Below are 19,792 nucleotides of genomic sequence, written 5' to 3'. Positions count from 1 at the left end.
CCCTCGCACAAGGGTGCTGCGTGCTCCAGCCCCACTCCTGCCCCTCATCCTGCAAAGCGGCTTCAGCCCCCAGGGCTCTGCCGGGAGGACATAAGGTGCCTGTTGCAGGGATCTCGGTGTGGCTGTGGCACTGACTCCTCTCTCTGTTCTCTCCGCTGTCTGTGCCACGTATGCGCCTCTCGTGCTGATGGGCGTGGGTGCTGTGCTGTGCCATGCTCTGCTGCAGTCGTCTGTGCCCAGGGCCTGCAAGCAAAGGATAAGACGGGTTCCAGTGACCCTTATGTCACGGTCCAGGTTGGAAAGACAAAAAAAAGGACTAAAACTATCTACGGCAATCTCAACCCGGTCTGGGAGGAGAATTTCCATTTGTAAGTTCACCCCTGCCCCCCCGTCCCCCTTCCTGGCCGCTCGCGGTCATGCTGGGCCATGCTGCCTGTCCGCACGTCCCTGCGGGGTGGTGGGGAGCCTCACCCTGCCCCGCTTGAGGGTGGAGGGTCTGCTGGGGTCACTGGGAGTGTTGGGTTTGTGCCATGGAGGGTTTGGCTCCCGGCAATGGGGACTGATCCAGGCTGTGCTGAGGCTGCCTGGGCACGGTGCAGAGCCCGGCCGAGCCCACCAGGGAGGGTCGGTGCCCCCACATCTGCTCTCTTCCCCAGTTCCTGCCCGGTGCTGGGATGGTCCCTCTTGTTTAGGGAAACGGAGGCTGTGGAGAGGCTGGAAAGGTTTCCCTGCTCATCCCAGGGCTTGCCCCTTCTCGCCTCCCCAGCGAGTGCCATAACTCCTCCGACCGCATCAAGGTCCGCGTCTGGGATGAAGACGATGATATCAAGTCCCGTGTCAAGCAGCGCTTCAAGAGGGAGTCCGACGACTTCCTGGGTCAAACAATCATCGAGGTCCGGACCCTGAGCGGCGAGATGGACGTCTGGTACAACCTCGGTAACCGGTTGCCCCCGCACAGCCCGCTTGGGCTGGGACCCCCGGCCCTGCGCGCTCCCAGGGCGACGTGCTGCCAGCTCTGGCGTGAAGGATATTTCAGCATAGTAGTATAGGGTCTGCTGTTAAAAACTCTTAACATCGAAAGCCATTGGGGTCAAGTGTTTTCCCAGGGTCAAGTGTTTTCCCAGGGTCATTCCCAAAACCCTTTGCCCAGGAGGTCTGGAGAACTGGCCCCTGCAGAGGGGAAACTGAGGCATGGAGAGGCCACATCTCTGTAGTGCCTGGAGATATGGCCAAATCCTTCTCTGCAGTGCCTTGGTTGCATTGTATCCTGGCCTGGCTGCACTTGGTGCTGGGCATCCCCCCAGCTCCAAGAGCCCCTCTGTGCTGGAGCTGTCTGCCCCTCTTTGGGGCCAGGGGTGAGCAGAGTTGCTCTGGGGAAGCCTCACGTCTTGTCCCCCTCCCCGTACCCCCGCAGACAAGCGGACAGACAAGTCAGCCGTGTCGGGGGCCATCCGGCTGCACATCAGCGTGGAGATCAAAGGCGAGGAGAAGGTGGCTCCCTACCACGTACAGTACACCTGCCTGCACGAGGTGAGCAGCCCAGGCATGCATGGGGGACGTGGCCCCCACCCCAGCAATGCCACCGTGCCGCCACCGACCCCGGGGACCCGACGGGACTTATTTGTACCTCCAGAACCTGTTCCACTTCGTGACGGATTTGCAAAACAACGGGGTGGTGAAGATCCCCGACGCCAAGGGGGACGACGCCTGGAAGGTGTACTTTGATGAGACGGCGCAGGAGATCGTGGATGAGTTTGCCATGCGCTACGGGGTGGAGTCCATCTACCAGGCCATGACGTGAGTCCCTAGCCCTCCGCCCTGCTCAAAGGGGCCGCGCCAGCCCTGCCTGGGGGGGGTCATTGTTGGCATCTTCCTCCCCTGCTGCCATTTACACCCGCCTCCCCGCCACGGGTGCAGACATGCTCCCCTAGCTTGCCCCACACCCGTGCACCCCTCCCTCCCCTTCTCCGTGCGCGCACCCCGAACCCCGCGCCGCTTCCTACAGGCAGCCCCTCCCGTGGCCCCGTGCCCTCACCTTCTGCCTCCCTCCGCAGACATTTTGCCTGCCTTTCCTCCAAATACATGTGCCCGGGGGTGCCGGCGGTGATGAGCACCCTGCTAGCCAACATCAACGCCTACTATGCCCACACCACGGCTTCCACCAACGTCTCAGCCTCCGACCGCTTTGCCGCTTCCAATTTCGGGGTAAGTCCGATGGTGCGTAAACACTCCTTCCTTCTTCTCTCTCTTCTCTTGGGAGGGGGTGGGGGGCTCGGGGGGCAAAGAGGGCCGTGCAAAACACCCCGCTTCAAACTGCAGCTGGGCAGCAGAGGTGTCAGCCCCTGCTTGCCCCGAAATTCATCCCGCTCCCGTTTTTCAAGAACAAAAAGAGCCACTGACTTCCTGGGAGAAGGTCTAAATTTGCTCCTTAAATAATTATGGTAAAACCACGACTGGAGTCCGAGCGGGCTGGGACGCTGGGCGGCAGCGTGGCAGGAGGGGGAAACCTTGGTGGCAAAATCAGAAGCGGGTGGCTTCCCTGGAAGCCATCCCTGCAGCTCGCCGGGAGTTTTGCACGGCCCTGTGCGCTTCGGGCGCACCCCGGGACCGCTGCAAACTCGCCTGGCTGTGCCCGCGCTCATGCGTGCCCGCGCTCATGCGTGCCCGCTGGGTGCCTGGCTTGCAGCCAGCGGGGCGAGTTTGTGCCGGGGCCGGGTGCACCCTTGGGGACGTGGGCAAGGAGGGGCTGAGCTCTCGCCCCGACTCCCCCCGTGTCATCCGGAAGGCAGCAGGCGGTTGCTCTGGATGCACACGGGTTGAGCCAGGATCAGTGCCCAGCCCTGGGTCAGGCAAAGTGCTGGGTTAGCCAGGGATGCAGCCAGGGCCGAGCGCAGCTCGGGGCAGCGGCTGCTTTGGCTCACCTCCCCATTCCTGTTGCAGGGGGTAGCTAGAGCCGAGCGAGCTGCGCCTCCGAGTCGCAGGAGGAGAAAACCGTACGAAAAAAAAAGCGCCTTTTCTCTAATGTGGAGGGTTTTAAAAACTTCTTTCTTTCTCTTTTTTTAGAGAGCCTAAGGTTGGGTCCTAAAGTGCCCGGCCATGTCGCTTTAACCCCGAGTACCTGTCGTGTCCAGTTTTAAAGCGCTGCAGCCGTTCGGTGGCGGGGACGCACGGTCTCGGCCCAGAGCCTGGCTTTGCCGTCTCCGGCGGGCGAGCGCGCCGAAGGTTTGCGGTCGCCAGTGCAGGCTGCGGGCTTGGCCGAGCCGCGGCCAGGCGGGCATGGGACTCGCTGCCCCGTCCCGTCCCCTTGTCCTCTCCCCCCAGGACTCGGGGAGCTGCTCTGGGCTCTCCGCAGCCCTGCGGGGGGGCCCTGACCCGGTACAGCCGGTGCTGGGGGGGAACCCCGGGCTCTCGTGGGAGGCCCATGGGGTTGTCCAAAGCTCCCCCCGCCCCGGCAGAGATGCAAAGTGAAATGCTTCCCGACAGTGTTTTGGGGCAGATTGGTTGCTTGGCCCTGATGCCCGATCCACAGCCCAAGGTGGGATTTGCATCCTCCTGCCTCGCGCTCCCTGGATGGGAGCTGGGCTGAGCTGAATTAAAGCCACTCAGCCCCAGTGGAGACCATCTACCTGGGGCGGTTCCCTGCCCACGTCCCGTGACGCAGCCTGGTTGGGAAGAGTGAGGAGCCAATGGAAGCATCCAGCTCCTGGGGGCCATCCTGGCCTTGTCTCGAAGCGGTTCGGCCCCAAAGATGGGTGACTGCCGCAAGAGCCCAGCAGCTCTTTCCCTGCCCTTTTTTCCTGAGCTCTTTGAAAGGTTCAATCCAGGGCTAACGCAGTCCAGGGGCACAATCCTGCATACCCTCTCCCTGCTCCTGCCCTGAGCCTAGGCTCGGAGGTGTTCAAGGGGGCAAGGCAGATAGAACAGCCGGTCCCCCCTCTGGCACCGACCACCAGTGAGAGCAAAGGGGATGCGCGGTGTTGCCTCTCGATCCTGTACCGCGCCCAGCACGGCCACGTGTGCCCCGGGAGCTGTCGACAGCTGCCAGTGAGCTCCAGCCACCAGCAAGGACACGCTCTTCTCCATGGGCATCCTGTGCCCGCCCGCAGGGCTCTGATGAAGGCAGGAGGGAAGGAAGGACAGCAGAAAGGAGAGGGATGAGCTGGGGGCAGCGCGGGCCAGGCTGGGGGCAGAAAAAGCCAGGGGCAGCGGGGAGGGGGGACGGTCCCTGCCGCCATTCCCCCATTTACCTGGCTCCGGGGCGTTTCTCCGCAGAAGGAACGGTTTGTCAAACTCCTCGACCAGTTGCACAACTCACTGCGGATCGACCTCTCCATGTATCGGGTAAGGTGCCTGCCGTGCCTCAGTTTCCCCACCTGCCTAATGAGGTCTGAAACAACAGGTGGCTGTTTTCTTCCCCCTCCACTCGCCCCTGTGAGAGTTTTGTGTGCAACTCTGCTCTTTTCTTCCCCTTTGGCAGAACAACTTCCCTGCCAGCAGTCCCGAACGGCTGCAGGATCTCAAGTCCACGGTGGATTTGCTGACCAGCATCACCTTCTTTCGGATGAAGGTATCGCTGGGGCCCCACTCACCCCGTCCCTCTGGTGGGGAGCCTGACCCTCGCTGGCCCCGCTTCTTTGCCAGGTTGGGGTCGCACTGGCCCCGTGATAGCTCCCGGGTGGCTGGCCAGGGCTGCGGGTCTACCTCCAGCACCGCTCCCTCCCTGCACACCCAGGTCCAGGAGCTGCAGAGCCCCCCGCGAGCCAGCCAGGTGGTGAAGGACTGCGTGAAAGCCTGCCTCAACTCCACCTATGAGTACATCTTCAACAACTGTCACGAGCTGTACAGTCGCGAGTACCAGACGGACCCGGTGCGTGGGGCAGGGGGAGTTGGGATGCGCTGGGATGCCAGGCGCGGCGGGGGGATCTCGCTGCCCCACGCTGACCTTCCCCATCCCCTGCCCTTCTCCTTCGCGTGGTGCTCATGCTTCCTCTTCAGAGCGCTCAGCCCCATGCAGAATGAGCCCCAAGCTTTGGGCTGGGTTTGAGCCCCACTGCTGCGGGGTTGAGATCGGGGTCAGACGAGGCGGGCTGCGTGGGAGCCTCCAGGGTGTTCCCAGAGCCCTCCTGCCCCCCACCATGAAATCGAGCCCCGCGGGTGGGGTGACCGGAGCCTTCGCTGTGTCCCCATCACTCCAGACTAAGAAAGGCGAGGTGCCCCCGGAGGAACAGGGCCCCAGCATCAAAAACCTGGACTTCTGGTCCAAGCTCATCACCCTGATAGTCTCCATTATCGAGGAGGACAAGAACTCCTACACACCCTGCCTGAACCAGTGAGTAGGTGCCAGCAAAGGGGACCCTGCTTCGTACCCGAGGGGATGCCCACATGGTGGCAATGGTAGCTTTAGTCCTTTGGAGGTGGGTTGTAACATCCGTTGTACAGATGGGGAAACTGAGGCAGGCGGGAGGTGTGTTGGGGGATATATCTCCAAGCAGAGGGCTGGTCCACCCCGTGTCCGTGCTTTCCCCCCGCCCCAGGTTTCCCCAGGAACTGAATGTGGGGAAGATCAGCGCCGAGGTGATGTGGAACCTCTTTGCTCAGGACATGAAGTACGCGATGGAGGGTGAGTCCCCCCACGCCGCCCCGAGCCGGCTGGGGGAACCAGACAGGAGCCCCTCTCTGCTCCCCCCTCGCCTGTTCGCTGGGCAAACCCATTTCACCCTCTCATCAACACAATGCCTAGCTTAAATCCCACCCAAGAAGCACTTCCATCTTCACCCCATTACCCTGGCGTTCCCGGAGCTGCCCTTGGGGCAGCTGCCCCCCAGATCTGGGGCTCGAAGCAACCCCCGCGTGCACTCGCTTTCCCCGTGCAGAGCACGACAAGCACCGCCTGTGCAAGAGCGCGGACTACATGAACCTGCACTTCAAGGTGAAGTGGCTGTACAACGAGTACGTCACCGAGCTGCCTTCCTTCAAGAGCCGCGTGCCCGAGTACCCCGCGTGAGTGCAGCCCTGGGGGGGCAGGGGAGGGGGTGCTTGTGCCCCGGGGGGGGCTGGCTGGCCTCACCAGGGACTGGCCTCTCTTTTCCAGCTGGTTCGAACCGTTCGTTATCCAGTGGCTGGATGAGAATGAAGAGGTGTCGCGGGATTTCCTGCATGGAGCACTGGAGCGGGACAAGAAGGACGGGGTATGAACAGGACTGTCAGTGGGCACAGGAGCCGCAGCTGGGGGTGGGCGAGGTTCTTGTCCCTCGAGGCCCAGCGTGTTCCCATCGGGGCAAAAACCTCCTTTCCCTGTCTCCTGCTGACACTGCCTTTCACTCCCCCCAGTTCCAGCAGACGTCGGAGCACGCACTCTTCTCTTGCTCCGTGGTAGACGTCTTCTCCCAGCTCAACCAGAGCTTCGAGATCATCAAGAAGCTCGAGTGCCCCGACCCCCAGATTGTTGGACACTACATGCGAAGGTTTGCCAAGGTGGGTAAGCCGCCGGAGCGGGGGCCACTGGGCCAGCAGCACCCTTGGGACCTTGGTCTCAGCCCTGGCCCGGGGCTCCTGGGCTCTCTCCGCCAGCTCCCATCCAGCTGCGGGCAGTGGCATAGGGCACAGATTGTATCACTTGATGCTCAAGTGAACGTGCCACCAACAGAGCCTGTGGCTCTCCCAGCTTTGCTAGCACAGGAGATTAGCTAATTAATGAGTTAATTGGTTAATTAATCTAGATTAATTAAATGCCACTGGCTTGCTGCAGTGTGGGAGGGAGTTGTGTGCAGACTTGATGGCTGATGCCTTCACAGCTGTGCTGGTGATGGAGCTGCCCATGGAGTCCAGATGTGCTGGATCTGGCTTCCAGTGGCTGTGCCCACGCAGCTCCTGGCGCATCCGTGGGGCCAGAGGGTCTAGGGGTCCCAGGGTGTGTCCAGGTGTTGGGTTGTTTCACCGCTGTGGGACTCATGGTCTCCTTCTCTCCCTGCTTCCTCCTCTCTGCTGCTGTCTGGGTGGGTTCCATCCCTCGCTTGGCTGCAGACCATCAGCAATGTGCTACTCCAGTATGCCGAGATCATCTCCAAGGATTTCGCCTCGTACTGCTCCAAGGAAAAGGAGAAAGTGGTGACGTATCTCCCTTCTGCTTGCCACCTGCCTGGTGCTGCCAGGCAGGACTGTCCCCACACGGTGACCACAGCCATCACCTCTGCTCCAGAGCTGGTCCCCATGATGCAGGTCCTGCCCTCGGTCTCTGACCGATGGCAGTCCATGAAATGCTGCCAGGCGGTGCTCTGTGCCATGACTGTTCTCGTGTCCCCCAGTGCAGGGCGGGAGGGACCTGGGGCGGTGGGCAGCTGTTCCAGCCACATTTGTTGGTGCTGACCCCCCTCTCCATCCCACCCCTCCAGCCCTGCATCCTGATGAACAACATCCAGCAGCTCCGCGTCCAGCTTGAGAAGATGTTTGAAGCCATGGGTGGGAAGGAGGTGCGTATTGGGGGTCTCCAGGAGGGAACCCTGTGGAGGGGCTGGATCAGTCCCTTCTCCCGAGAGGCAGCTCGTTTCCCGGCTCTGCAGTGCTGGGAACAGACCCCAGTTCCTCACTCCTGTATGGGACCACGCTGTCCCACCCCGTGGCACCCTGCTCTCCCACCATGTCAGATGATGGACCCAAGGGTGCATTTGGGGTGCAGAGGTCCCCCCAGGGCTGAGCCAGGGACCCTGACAGCTTCTCCAACCTGTCCCTTCTCCAGCTGGACACAGAAGCCAGTGATATCCTCAAGGAACTGCAGGTGAAACTCAACAACGTCCTGGATGAGCTGAGCCGAGTCTTTGCCACTAGGTACACCCAGGCAAGAGGGCACGGGCGGTGGGCCAAGGAGACGTTTGGGGGTCCAGGAGCTGCGGCTGGGGCCAGGCTGGGGGTTCTGCTCGGCCAAGCGGGTCCTGGGTGCGGCCGTGGGGGTTGCTGAGCTGCCTGGGTGTTGCTGTCCCCAGTTTCCAGCCCCACATCGAGGAGTGTGTGAAGCAGATGGGCGACATCCTGGGCCAGGTGAAGGGCACCGGCAACGTCCCCGCCAGCACCTGCAGCAGCGTTGCGCAGGATGCTGACAACGTCCTGCAGCCCATCATGGACCTTCTGGACAGCAAGTAAGTGGGGGGTGCAACAGGGACCCCCACCTTCCCCAATGCCCCTGACTCGCCCTGGGAGTGTGGGGGACCTGCAGAGTCAGGGTGACGGGGCAAGGAGTGGCATCAGGGGTGGCATGCCAGGAACTTCAGCTCCCTCTCTCTCTCTGCAGCCTGACGCTCTTTGCCAAGATCTGCGAGAAGACGGTGCTGAAGCGGGTGCTGAAGGAGCTCTGGAAGCTGGTGATGAACACGATGGAGAAGACCATCGTCCTGCCCCCACTCACTGACCAGACGGTGAGTGACGGGGAGGGGGACCAGGGCCAGGGGACCCTGGCGCTGAGATTCAGGTGGTTGATTTGGGCCAGTGTGGGACATCGCTGGCCAGGTGCCCTCACTGGCAGCTGAGGGACTGGGGGCTTCGGCAGCCTCCCCAAGCCTGCCCCCAGCTCATGGCCAGGGAAGGGATGGAGGAGAGAAAGGTCATCCTTTACCCAGGTGCCTGGTGCACCCTGGCACCCTCTTGGATGGCTTTGCCAAAGGGACCTTCCTGCCATCTCCATCGTGGCACCAGGAGGGGACACTGGCCCTGTTCTCTCCATCCTTCCCTCTGAGCTGGGGCAGCAGCCCATGCCACGTTCACCGGCACCGGCTGTGGGCACGGTCCCTGTGCCAGGAGGTGAATCAGGAGGCCCTCGGAGTGTGGGGAGCCACCCCATGTCGGCCTTGCAGTGGGGCTGGGGTTGCTTGGGAAGAGGGGACTGACTTTGCGGGGATGGGGGTGATGTGGGGATGGGGGGGGCATGTCTCCACGGCAGGGCTGAACTCTTCCTTGCTCATGGGCTGAACAGGCTCTAGGGGAGCAGAGCAAAGCCCAGGGAATGGTCCCTCCTCAGGGGGAGGTTGCCTACAGGCTTTGAGGCTCCGTATCACGTCGCTGTGTGTCTGTCCTCCTCGCATGTAGCCATGCACCCCGAAGCTGCCTGGGGTGGCTATTCCCTTGGGGTCAGGCAGGGAAGGGTGACAGCAAGGGCTCTGAGCCGGCCACACATCTGTCCCTGTCCCTCTTGGTGGCTTCTATCGCTGTCACAAAGCTGGGCTCAGGCTCTTACTTGGAGTCTTTGGGGCTGCCGACTGCTCTGTCACCTTTCTGGGGCTGCGGGGCTTCTCGTGCTGTATCTGTAAGGGACAGCGCATTGGTGACATGTCAGCCCTCAGTGGTGCCGCCTCACCGGCACCTTATCACAGCCCAGAGCCCAGCTCAGGTCAGCCCTGCATCGCTCCCGGCCAGCCTCGCACACCCTTGGCCAAAGGTGGCCAAATCTAGCAGGAATGCTGGTGCCACTGGGTCCCAGTCGCCATCCCAGTCCCTATCTCTGTCCCTTCCCGGCCATGTGTGGCTGTGCCATGTTCGGGAGGCAGCGAGCCCTGTGCTGAGGGCAGAGGAGGTGGCATGGACATGTGGATCTGTTGGGCGATTTTCCTGATGGGAGGCAGTCTTTGGAGGGGGCCGTGCTGGGGCTGGTCCCTACGGCAGGGGACAGCCCACCCAGGGTGGCTCTGGGCTCCAGCCTGGGGGTGGCTGGGCAGGTCGGCGGCGTGGGGCTACGTGTCAGAGCCAAATGTCGAGTGGGGTCCGCCAGCTCCCTGGAGCTGAGTCCCCCTGGGGCAGAGCCCCCTCCCACAGTGAGGAAGGACTGGGCAGGTTGGGCTGGGGCCACTTCGGGGCCATGGAGACCTGCGGTGCCGGTGGCAGGGCATTGATGCCGAGTGCTCTGGCACGTCAGATGGGGGACACCCCGGCTCTGCCATCTCCCCTGGCTGGCGGGAGTGGGGGGGCAGCTGGGGCTGGGGAGGATGGAGGAAGGGGCCGACACTCATGTCATGGTTGTTCTCTCCAATTGCTCCGCTCGCCTTTCAATGGCAGATGATTGTAAGTACGGCAGCTCCCTGTCTGTCTGTCTGTCTGTCCGCTGTGTGTCGGTCCTGGCCTCGCCGGTTTTTGTCTTGTGTGGCTGCCCGCGCCTGCCCACGCCCTCCTCCGGCTCCCAACTTGGTCCACCTCTGTGGTCCCCATCCTCGTGCTGCCTGCTTGGCACTGGCTCCTGGCGGGCACTTGCCCGTGGCCCCAGCTGGGTTCGGGGGGTTGGAAAGGTCCTGGACAGATTTGCGGTGCCTGGATGTGGGGAGGTGCAAGGGTTAGTGACGGGGCGGGAGGGGACAGTGATGGGGCAGTGCCATGTAATCAGGGACAGCCAAACCCCAGGCTGATCCCAACTTCTTGCTCCGTGCTGAGGGTGAGAGAGGCCACTGGAGACACGAGCAGGAGGAACAGTGTGTGTCTGGTAGTCAGGGCTGCTCTTCCTGACCCCTTGTGCCTCAGTTTCCCCTTGAGGCCCTGGTTGGGGTGTGGCTATGGCGGGGGCTGAGGGCAGAGGCTTTCCCTGTCTGTGGAGAGGAACATCTCGCCGGGGCATGACGGTCCCTGGCCCAGTCGCTGAGCAGTGGGGCAGGTTGCTGGCACGAGTTGTGAGACTTTTTCCCTGGTTGGGACATGGCCCTGGGAGCCCGGACTCCTGGGTTCCCTTCTTGGCATCGCTGCTGGGTCCTTGCGCGGCTTTGACTGAGCAGTTTCCTTTTGTCCTCTTCTGCTCAGTCTGCGGCCACGGGCTTATGCCCCACGGGGCAAGGGAACGGCCATGTCCCCCCCCCAGTCCTGCCCCCAACCCGGTTTTGACCGCAGGCACCTTTGCAAGGAGGAGCAGTGGTGCGGACGCTGGTGGTTGGGTGGTGGGTGCCATCCCTGCGGGAACAAACGCCCGTCCCATGTCCCCCAACACATTTTGTTTCCAACAGCAGCATTTGGAGAGACCCTGGGGGCGGCCTGGGGCTGAGCCTCCCCTCAGACCTCACAGGGACCCCATGTCCCAACCCTGCTGAGGCTGCTGGAGGACTGGGGTGCTGTCAGCTCTATGGGGTACAAGGTCCTCTTGTTCACCCGTCACCCCGTGCCTCAGTTTCCCTCCAGGGCAGGAAACCCTCCCTGCAGCCCCGCTGGGCCCTAGCTGTGCTGCTTGTCCCTCTCTCAGGCTTCCCTGACAGCTGACCCCCCTGCTACCTGCTCCTGATCCAGACATGTCTCAGCCCCCCCGAGAGGCTGGTTAGGACCCCCCTCCCCACGGCACTGCTGCCCCATTTTACCCTGTTTCTCTTGCCACTGCTGGGCCTGGCTCAGTGTGGGGCGCAGCACTGCAGGGAGCAGAACTCTGCCTGCAAAACCCAAGCACAGCTGCCCCCTCCGCTCCCTCCCCAGCGCTGGGAGCATCTGCCAGAGCTGGAGGGGAATGTGGGGGCACCAGAGGCTGCCCACTCATAGTGTCAGCTGGCTCCTGCCTCCCTGTATCCCATGGGACCAGTCCCTCATGGGCTCAGCATCCCTGTATCCCAGCAGGGACCCATAAGCCCCGCATCCCAGTGTGGGGACCAGTTCCCCATCAGTGCAACATCCTGCATTCCAGTGAGGACCAGTTGGCCCAGCATCCCAAAGACGCCGGTCCCTCACTGACCCAGCATCCCTCTGGGGACCAGTATCCCAGTGGGGACCAGTCCCCCATGGGCCCAGCATCGCAACAGGGATGAGTCCCCCATTGGACCTGGCTGTCCGTTAGGAGCTCAGCGATGTCTTTGCCGCCAGCTTGCGGCCACCCCCTGTGCCCAGCCTTGCCCTGCACCCCCCATGTCCCATCCCACGCTGTCCCCCCACCCCACCCCACCACTCAACCTCTGACGTTGCTTCTACAGGGCACGCTCTTGAGAAAACATGGCAAGGGGACAGAGAAGGTAAATAGCCGTGGGCCCCGTGTGTGTCATCGCCCTGTGGCCACGCTCGTGGCCTCACACCCGCCTGCTGTGGAGGTCCAGGCTTGTCCGTGCTTCCTCTGTCGTGCTGTCTGGATGTGCCGTTGCCTGCGTGGCGTGTTGTTGTGTTGAGGTGTGCCGTGTTGTCCGGGACGTGCTGCCTGTGTGCAGGATGGGGGCAGTGACCTGTTTCTGTGTGTCGCCTGGGGTAGGGAGCGGGTGTCATACCATGTTTAGCCCCCGTGGGTGGGTATGTATGTGGGGTGTTACCCATCCCTGGGCAGGCATGGGGGACGCTGCCCCACAGCGCTCAGCACCCCTCCAGGTGCCTGGCTGGGACAGGGTGGGGCCGGGTGCCCACACACGGGAGATCCCGGGCACAAACCTGTCCCACCGCGGGGGGCTCAGGAAGAGGTGACCCCCAGGGTGCTGGGCCATGCTGGGGGTGTGCAAGGCACACTGGGGGCCATGAGGCTGCTGAGATCCCCTGGACCTCTGCGCCCACTTCCCCCTGATGCTTGGGGGGGCCTCAGCAAGGCTCGCTGAGCCCCAAAACTTGCCAAAAGGGCTTTCTCCAGGCACACGGGCTCTCCCGCTGTCTGGGTGCTCCCCACCGCCGGGCTGGGGGCCCAGCACAGCCCTCCAGGCTGCCCGCTCCCAAAACGCAGCTTTCAGGAAGAGCCATGCCGGCATCTGCCTGGGCAATGCCTGCGGCTCCCCCCGGTTCCCCCCTCCTCTCGCAGGGGACACTGGGTCCTGCCCCGGTTTGCTGAGCGTGCTGGGCGAGCTGCTTTCCTCCACTTGCTGCTATTTCCCCAGCCCCAAACACGGCGGGGAGCAAGCCTGCCCCCACTCAGGAAGAGACCTGGCACGCTCATCACAGGTTCACTAGCAAGCGCACAAGGCTGAGCCTTTGCAGGTGTGAACTGGTGCCGAACCAGTGGCACCAGAGGGGAACTGGGCACAGCCAGAGGAGAGCACAGGGCCAGAGCCCGCGTGACCAGGGGATGTGGGGGGCCCGGAGCCGCGGCTGGCTGCTGCTGGGGCCACCAGTAACTGTCCCTTGCTGTTCTCTTCCAGAGCAGGGTGAAGCTGCCCAGTCACACTGAAGTAAGGACATGGCTCTTCTGCTCCCCACTTGGCTCTGGTCCCTCCTCTCGCCTCCTCCCTGTCCCTTGTCCCATGCGCTGCGGGGTGGGGGGGTCCCAGCTCAGTACAGTGTCCTGTCGTGCTCTGTTTGGGTGACACCAGTGTTCCCAGCTCCCAGCCTGTTCACCGGCTGGGGGAGATGGGGACGGCAAGGGAAGGATTAATGGGGCAGAACTTGGGGGGGGTGGGCACAAAGGGTTAATTGGGGAGGTAGAAAATGAGGACATGGGAGGGGCCAGACCCCTGCAGAAGGTAACGGTTAGTGGGATAGGTGCTGGGGTTTCTCATTGTTGGGAAGGACTGGAGCTACTGGTGCCAGGAGGGGGAAGGAGGTGGGAATAGGGGGCTCTGCCCCACTGGGCCACAGTTTACGCAGTTGCGTGTCGCACACTGGAGGGCTTGAGAAGGGGAGCTTGCGCTCAGCCCCGTGAGTGGTTGCCAGACCAGGGAGGTGAGTGGGATCTGCCCGTGCCATGGGGCTGTGCCCCAGGAGCTGTGCCAGCGGGCCCCATGGAATGGCTTCATGGCCCCTGCCCATGGGGGTGGCACGGCACAGGGCAGGCGAAGGCGGCCAGGGGCTCCCATCCGCGGTGTTCACTGGGGTGCAAAGGGGCTGGGAACCTCCCTGGGGCTGGGACTGGGCAGGGGTCCGGGTGGCAGGGGGGTGTTTGGCTTGGCTGCCAGCGCCACGGGATACAGGGGGACCGCGCCGCATCCTCCCTGTGCCCATTGTCCCCCCACACTCGCTCTCTGCTCCCCCCGTCCCGATGTTGTACAGTTGTCCGTGCAGTGCCAGTGATGTGCCGGGCTCAGTTGGACGCAGAAGTGGGTGCTTGGGCACCACAGGGAACAGGATGGGACCCTTGGGCTAAGCTGCTTGTGCTGAGCAGACTGTGAGGTCCCTGATGCCAGGGTGATGTCCTGCCCTGGGGTCCCCAAGCCCTGAGCCGCACACCTGTGCTGAGAACTCAGGGGCTGGGGCTGTACCAGCTCCCAGCACCCGCATCACCGTGTCTGGCACGGCCGGTGGCCTCTGGGGCTCTCCGAGGAGCACCCCTCCAGCCCCCAGGAGCCTGGAGGGCTGGGGGAGCCCCCGGAGCTGCAGCAAGCTCCTGGCACGGCGTGCCCAGCCTGGCCATGGCCCCCCCAGCGTGGCCGCTCACTAGGGCCGTTCCCGTCTCTTTGCTCTCCGCAGGGCACGCAGATGATTTTCAACGCAGCCAAGGAGCTGGGGCAGCTCTCCAAGCTGAAGGTGAGGGCTGGTGGGGGGGGACGGGTGGTCTGAGCTCCTCTCTGTGCTAGGGCGGGTGGCACTTTGCAGGCTGGCACTGTTGCGAGGACCCCACCAGTGCTCGTTTGCTGGCGTGGCTGGGGCGATGGGAGCGGGGCCCTGGTCCCATGCTGAGAGCAGGATTCGTGCCCTGCAGGACCACATGGTGCGGGAGGAAGCCAAGAGCCTGACCCCAAAGCAATGTGCAGTGGTGGAGCTGGCGCTGGACACCATCAAGGTGAGGGTACTCTGGGGTACAAAGGGGTGTCCCTGAGGGCTCTAACCCTGAGGCACAGACCCGGGGGGGGCTCCAGCAGAGTCGCTGAGGACCTTGCGGCTGTCTCCCCCCTCCAGCAATACTTCCACGCCGGCGGCGTGGGGCTGAAGAAGACGTTCCTGGAGAAGAGCCCCGACCTGCAGTCGCTGCGCTACGCCCTGTCCCTCTACACCCAGGCCACTGACCTCCTCATCAAAACCTTTGTGCAGACCCAGACTTCGCAGGGTAGGATGCACTGCCCTGGCCCCCCACCTGGGCCCCCTATCCCCACACACGGGCTCGGCTGCCCCACAGCCGCGGCCCCACCCTGCCTCCGTCGCGGTTGGGGGTCCCAGCCAGGCTTGCGGAGGGGTGGGAGGGATGGGTGGGGAGGGAAGGGCTTTTTTCCTCCCATGGTTTGCAGGTGAAGAGGGGCCATGGGTGTCCAGAGGCAGCCTGGCACCCCCCAAGTCCCCCACCAACAAGAAGAGTGTGTCCCCAGTGCCAGGGCATGGCTGGGCTAGCACAGAAATGGGGCCCGTGGGTGGGGAAGGAGGTCACTCTCTGGCCACGTGTCACAGTGTTTGTCCCCTCTGGATGGTCCCTGTCACCCAGCACAGACACCAGCTGTCAGTCTCGGCTGAGCGGGGCCAGCCTGGTCAGGGCTCAGACTTCTCGCAGGATCGGCTGGGTCCGGATGCTGTGCCAGGCCCTGCCCTGGGCATGCTGGGTGCCCCACATACCCCATCATTTGGGATCCATCCAGGGTGCCGGGTGCCTCTCAGGCGCTGCCCCCCTCCCAGAGCCACGTGGTGCAGGGTGCTGGGCACCCTCTGGGGCAGGACTACCCCTTGGCTCTAAATGCTGCCCTTTATTTTGTCCCTTGGCTGCTTGAGGAGGGGACAGAGATGCTCAGTGGCGGTCATGGGCCATCGCATAGTGCCCCAGCCAGGCTTGTCTGCGTCCTAGGGGAGTGGGACGTGCGTTTGCTGTCTGTGCGTCTCCTGCAAGGGACGTCTGTCCTGTCTGTGCCTCCTGTGCCAGCCCTGTCAGGGGCGTGGGTTTGGGTCCAGTGCGTGCCAGCACCCCTGGGTGCAACCTGGCCCCAGGACCCCCTGGGCTCAGAGCTGGGTGGTGCCCAGCACTCCCGTGTTGCTGCAGTGTTGTCCGGATGCTCGGCCGTCCATCTGTCTGCGAGATCTGATCTCTCTTTCTCTCTCTTTGTTTTCTCGCCCCTCTTTCACTGTTCCCGTCCCCCACGCATGTCGTCTCCTTCCTCCTCTCTTCGTTTACTCTGTGCCGTGTCTCTGTCTCTTTCTCTCTCCTTCCCACTAGTTCATGGTGGGAAAGGTATTAGGTTTACCCTTAGTGAAGAAATTTATCCTGAGAAGGGTACGTGTGCTGCTCACCCGCCCCTGCACCTGCCTGCTGCCGCCGGCCTGGGCTAGTAACAGTCCCGGCACTGCGGGCCGGGGTGGCCAGGAGCCCCGTCCCAGCACCGCCGGCCTTGGGGACCCGTAGCGTGGGCAGAGCTGGAGCCCTCTGCCCACAGACTCGCACTCCCAGGGCTGCTTTGGGCTGAATTTGGAGGAACTGTGCTCAGCCGTATTGACCACCCCCCCGGCCCAGGGAGGGGGGGCTGTGCCCCTTGGGGCTAGGGGTGCCCGCCTTCACTTGCAAGCTCTGGGCACCCCGCATTGTCCCCAGTGCTGCTGCCTGAGGGTGGGCACCTGCCACGACCTCCCTGCAAGCCAGGGAGCTGTCCCCTTGGGACATGTGGCCCCAGGGGAGGCCATGACCATGTCCATGTCCCCCTCCCATCCACCCTGCTGCCGGAAGGACCATTACTAGCCTTGCTCCGGCGCGCTCCGTCCGCCTGCCCCGGGGCGTGAGGAATGAGCCCAGCCCCACGGGGTCCGCTTGGCCTTCATCGCACCCTGCCAGAGGGGCTGGGACTGCACCCCATGCTTGGCGTCCCGTACCCAGACACCCCCTCCTCGCCCACCATCGCCTCCATTTCGGCTCAGCATGCGGCACTGCCTGGGTGGCGGGTGCCTGGGGGCATGGGGTGCCAGGGGTGGGGTGGAGGATGAAGGGGGATGGAGAGGAGAGTGTGCCATCACCAGCCTCCCCCCCGGCCTGGCACCCTTGTGCTGGGGGCTGTGCAGCGACACATGGGGATGTGTCCTCCTTTGCACTGTTATTTCCACCCTGGGAGCTTTCCGCTGAACTCGGTTTGATCTCCTTGACCCCGTCTGACCCATGGAGCCTGTCCCTCTGCCTTGCACCCCCCTCCTTCACCCATGGGTGCATGCAGGGCTCTTGGGGTGGAGGGGGCGGGCTGGGCTGTTGGTTGCAGGTCACCCGAGTTCCCCAGGCTTGGGGACCTCAGGGCTTGATGTGCTCCCAGAGATGGAGTGGGTACAAGAGGGGACAGGTCAGCCCCAAGGCCCCGGCAGGGCCAGGGCTGCCCTGTGGCACAAGGGCTGGATCGGGTCCCTCCCGCCCAGTTGCTGTGCCCGTGCTCATAGCCGTGCACGGAGCACTGACACCCCACCCGTGCCCATAGTGGAGGGAGCTGGGCCACCGTCCCCTGCCCCGTCCCACCCAGACACCTCAGCCCCTGCCTGGGCAAGGGGGGCGCTCACTGGGCCCTGCCAATGTGGGGTGGGTTGACAGAGAGCCAGCCTGGTGCTGGGGATGTCCTGCCATGCCCCAGCCCAGCCTGGTGCCAGCCCCAGCCATCCTTGACAGTTGCTGCACCCATGCTGCTGTCCCCAGAACTCTTTGGCAGAGACCACATCGGGCCAAATCCTACTGCCCACCCTCTCCCGCCCCGTGGCGGGTGACCTGCCTCCTCCAGTGGGCTTGGCGGTGGGCAGGGGACGTCAAGGACACAACGGGCACTCACGTGTCCTCCCTTTGCCGCGCAGGCTCTGGTGTGGATGACCCTGTCGGGGAGGTGTCCATCCACGTGGAGCTCTTCACCCACCCTGGCACTGGCGAACACAAAGTCACCGTCAAAGGTGGGTCCTGCTGGCTGGGGTGCCAGGGTCTGGCAGGCGGCAGCGCCCCGCGAGCCTCACGTGCCCCCTCCTTGCAGTGGTGGCTGCGAACGACCTCAAGTGGCAGACGTCGGGCATCTTCAGGCCCTTCATCGAGGTCAACATCATCGGGCCCCACCTCAGTGACAAGAAGAGGAAATTCGCCACCAAATCCAAGAACAACAGTTGGGCCCCCAAGTACAACGAGAGCTTCCAGTTGTGAGTGGCACCGCGGGGCTGGGGATGTGGGGCTGGGCTGGGGGATGTGTCCCCGCGATGTGGGGACCCTCTCCTCCTCCTGGAGTCTGCCAGTGAGTTTGCTCGTCCCCCCAGGGGATGTTTTAGATGTTTTCTCATTGGTAAAAGCAGGGATGGGGGAAAAGGTAAAAAAAAGAAAAGGCTTTTTTAGGGGCGGTGGGGAGGCAGCACCGATATAGGGTGCTGTTGCAGAGCCAGGGGGCCAGGGAGTGTGACCCCCACCCATGCCAACATGGCCCGTCCCTTGCCCTTCCGCAGCACGCTGGGGACGGAGACGGGCCCTGAGTGCTACGAGCTGCAGGTGTGCGTGAAGGATTACTGCTTCGCCCGGGAGGACCGGACAGTGGGCATCGCTGTCCTGCAGCTCCGCGACATCCTGCAGCGACCCGGCTGCGCCTGCTGGCTGCCGCTGGGCCGCCGCATCCACATGGATGACACCGGCCTCACCGTCCTCCGCATCCTCTCCCAACGCAACAATGACGAGGTGGCCAAGGAGTTCGTCAAGCTCAAGTCGGACACACGCTCGGCCGAGGAGGGCAGCAGTTAAACCCCTTCCACCCCCTCCCAGCCCTCTCCTCCACTCCTGGCCCCTTTTCTACAGCATCCTCCAGCCATGTATAAGCCATAAGAGCGGCCACAAGAGGAATCTCCTTCCCGGCCCTGGTGCGGGTGAGGGGGGGGACGTGGCTGCAGTGCCAGACCTGCCCCATCCCTCCCTTGGCCAGAGTGGCTGGGTGACAGCGGTGCAGACCGTGGCCATGCCCCCATCCCACCCCGACAGGAAGGTGCTGGGGCCGGTGGGGCTGCAGGGAAGGGCTGGACCCCAGGCTGGGTGATGGGCCAGATCTGCCCCTGGCCAGCCTGTCTGAGATGGAGGAACCCCAATGTCCCATCCCTGACCCTACCCAGCCCCAAACCTCATTGAGCAACACAAGGAAAGGGCTGGGGGGGAGTAGGAGTAGGGGTGGTGTCTCATCCCCCCTGGGGGTGTTGGTGAGTGGCTGGCACGGCAGGATGGCCACTTGTCCCCATCCCTTGAGCATCGCTGGGTGCCCTGAGGGACAGGGTGGCCCCCACCCACTGAGCACCCTGTACATATGTAGATAGCTGTACATACACGGGGCAGCTGGAGGAGGCAGCTGTGTCCTGCACCCGGAAGGGCTATTGGGGCTGTTGGGTTGGCGGGCGCAGCCCCTGCGTGCCCCGCACAGGGTCCCCTCCCTGGCTGGCAGCGGCATCACCGGGGCAGCCCCCGGCCCGTATCCTGTCTTCCCTGCCTTGCCGCCACCGTGGGCAGCCCCACTGCCGCCCCCAAGGTGCCAGGGCTTGGGGGCGAGGGCTGAGGGCACTGGAGCAGAGGGACCCGTCTCCCTTTGCTCTGGCCAGTGGGGACCAGCCATCCCTGTGCAGTGCAGCAGCGCCCATGGGACCTCCTTGGCGCAAAGCAAGACCCTTCCCACCCCCAACCCAGAGGACCCCCTCCTCAATTTCCCATTAACCACCATTTCTGCGTGATCAGTGGTGTGCGTGTCTCGTGCGAGTGCCCGGGAGGCCAGGGTGCGTGGTGTCGGGGATGGCCGCCCCAGCTGGCCAGCTTGCCCAAAGTACTGGGGAAGACAGAGGCCTGATGACCCCACAAGTCAATATACCTCTCTCAGCCCCCTCCCCAGCCCAAAACAGGGCACCCCGACTGGCCCCCCCATGGTCTTTTTTCTATAGGGTTTGCCTGGGACCAAAGGGTTTAGCTTTCCTCTCTCGTTTCTGTTCAATGTTTACACCCCTTTTCTAACCGCTGCTCCCGCACGGCCAGGCTGGGGCTCAGCCCCACACCCCCCGACCGTGGTGC

General features: G+C 63.5%; 1 protein-coding gene across 1 annotated transcript in view; it reads left to right on the top strand.

The window, feature by feature from the left end:
* The window catches only part of UNC13A (unc-13 homolog A), a 36,402-nt gene extending 17,821 nt beyond the window's left edge, over positions 1-18,581 (top strand). The window contains exons 19-45 of the mRNA XM_059831648.1: positions 227-368; positions 767-936; positions 1,415-1,530; positions 1,634-1,797; positions 2,055-2,205; positions 4,273-4,341; positions 4,478-4,567; positions 4,733-4,867; positions 5,196-5,329; positions 5,535-5,620; positions 5,874-6,000; positions 6,092-6,188; positions 6,331-6,474; positions 7,024-7,107; positions 7,392-7,469; positions 7,736-7,824; positions 7,980-8,132; positions 8,285-8,408; positions 10,039-10,044; positions 11,913-11,951; positions 13,050-13,079; positions 14,314-14,370; positions 14,546-14,626; positions 14,743-14,890; positions 17,578-17,670; positions 17,748-17,907; positions 18,205-18,581. Of these exons, the coding sequence (XP_059687631.1) occupies positions 227-368; positions 767-936; positions 1,415-1,530; positions 1,634-1,797; positions 2,055-2,205; positions 4,273-4,341; positions 4,478-4,567; positions 4,733-4,867; positions 5,196-5,329; positions 5,535-5,620; positions 5,874-6,000; positions 6,092-6,188; positions 6,331-6,474; positions 7,024-7,107; positions 7,392-7,469; positions 7,736-7,824; positions 7,980-8,132; positions 8,285-8,408; positions 10,039-10,044; positions 11,913-11,951; positions 13,050-13,079; positions 14,314-14,370; positions 14,546-14,626; positions 14,743-14,890; positions 17,578-17,670; positions 17,748-17,907; positions 18,205-18,493 (3,056 nt within the window). The 3' untranslated portion in view covers positions 18,494-18,581. The remainder of the gene's footprint in view (positions 1-226; positions 369-766; positions 937-1,414; positions 1,531-1,633; positions 1,798-2,054; positions 2,206-4,272; positions 4,342-4,477; positions 4,568-4,732; positions 4,868-5,195; positions 5,330-5,534; positions 5,621-5,873; positions 6,001-6,091; positions 6,189-6,330; positions 6,475-7,023; positions 7,108-7,391; positions 7,470-7,735; positions 7,825-7,979; positions 8,133-8,284; positions 8,409-10,038; positions 10,045-11,912; positions 11,952-13,049; positions 13,080-14,313; positions 14,371-14,545; positions 14,627-14,742; positions 14,891-17,577; positions 17,671-17,747; positions 17,908-18,204) is intronic.
* Positions 18,582-19,792: the final 1,211 nt, after the last annotated feature.

Source organism: Gavia stellata, chromosome 32 (genome assembly GCF_030936135.1).
Source record: "Gavia stellata isolate bGavSte3 chromosome 32, bGavSte3.hap2, whole genome shotgun sequence".
Taxonomy (NCBI): domain Eukaryota; kingdom Metazoa; phylum Chordata; class Aves; order Gaviiformes; family Gaviidae; genus Gavia; species Gavia stellata.
This window is presented reverse-complemented; position numbering and strand designations above follow the sequence as displayed.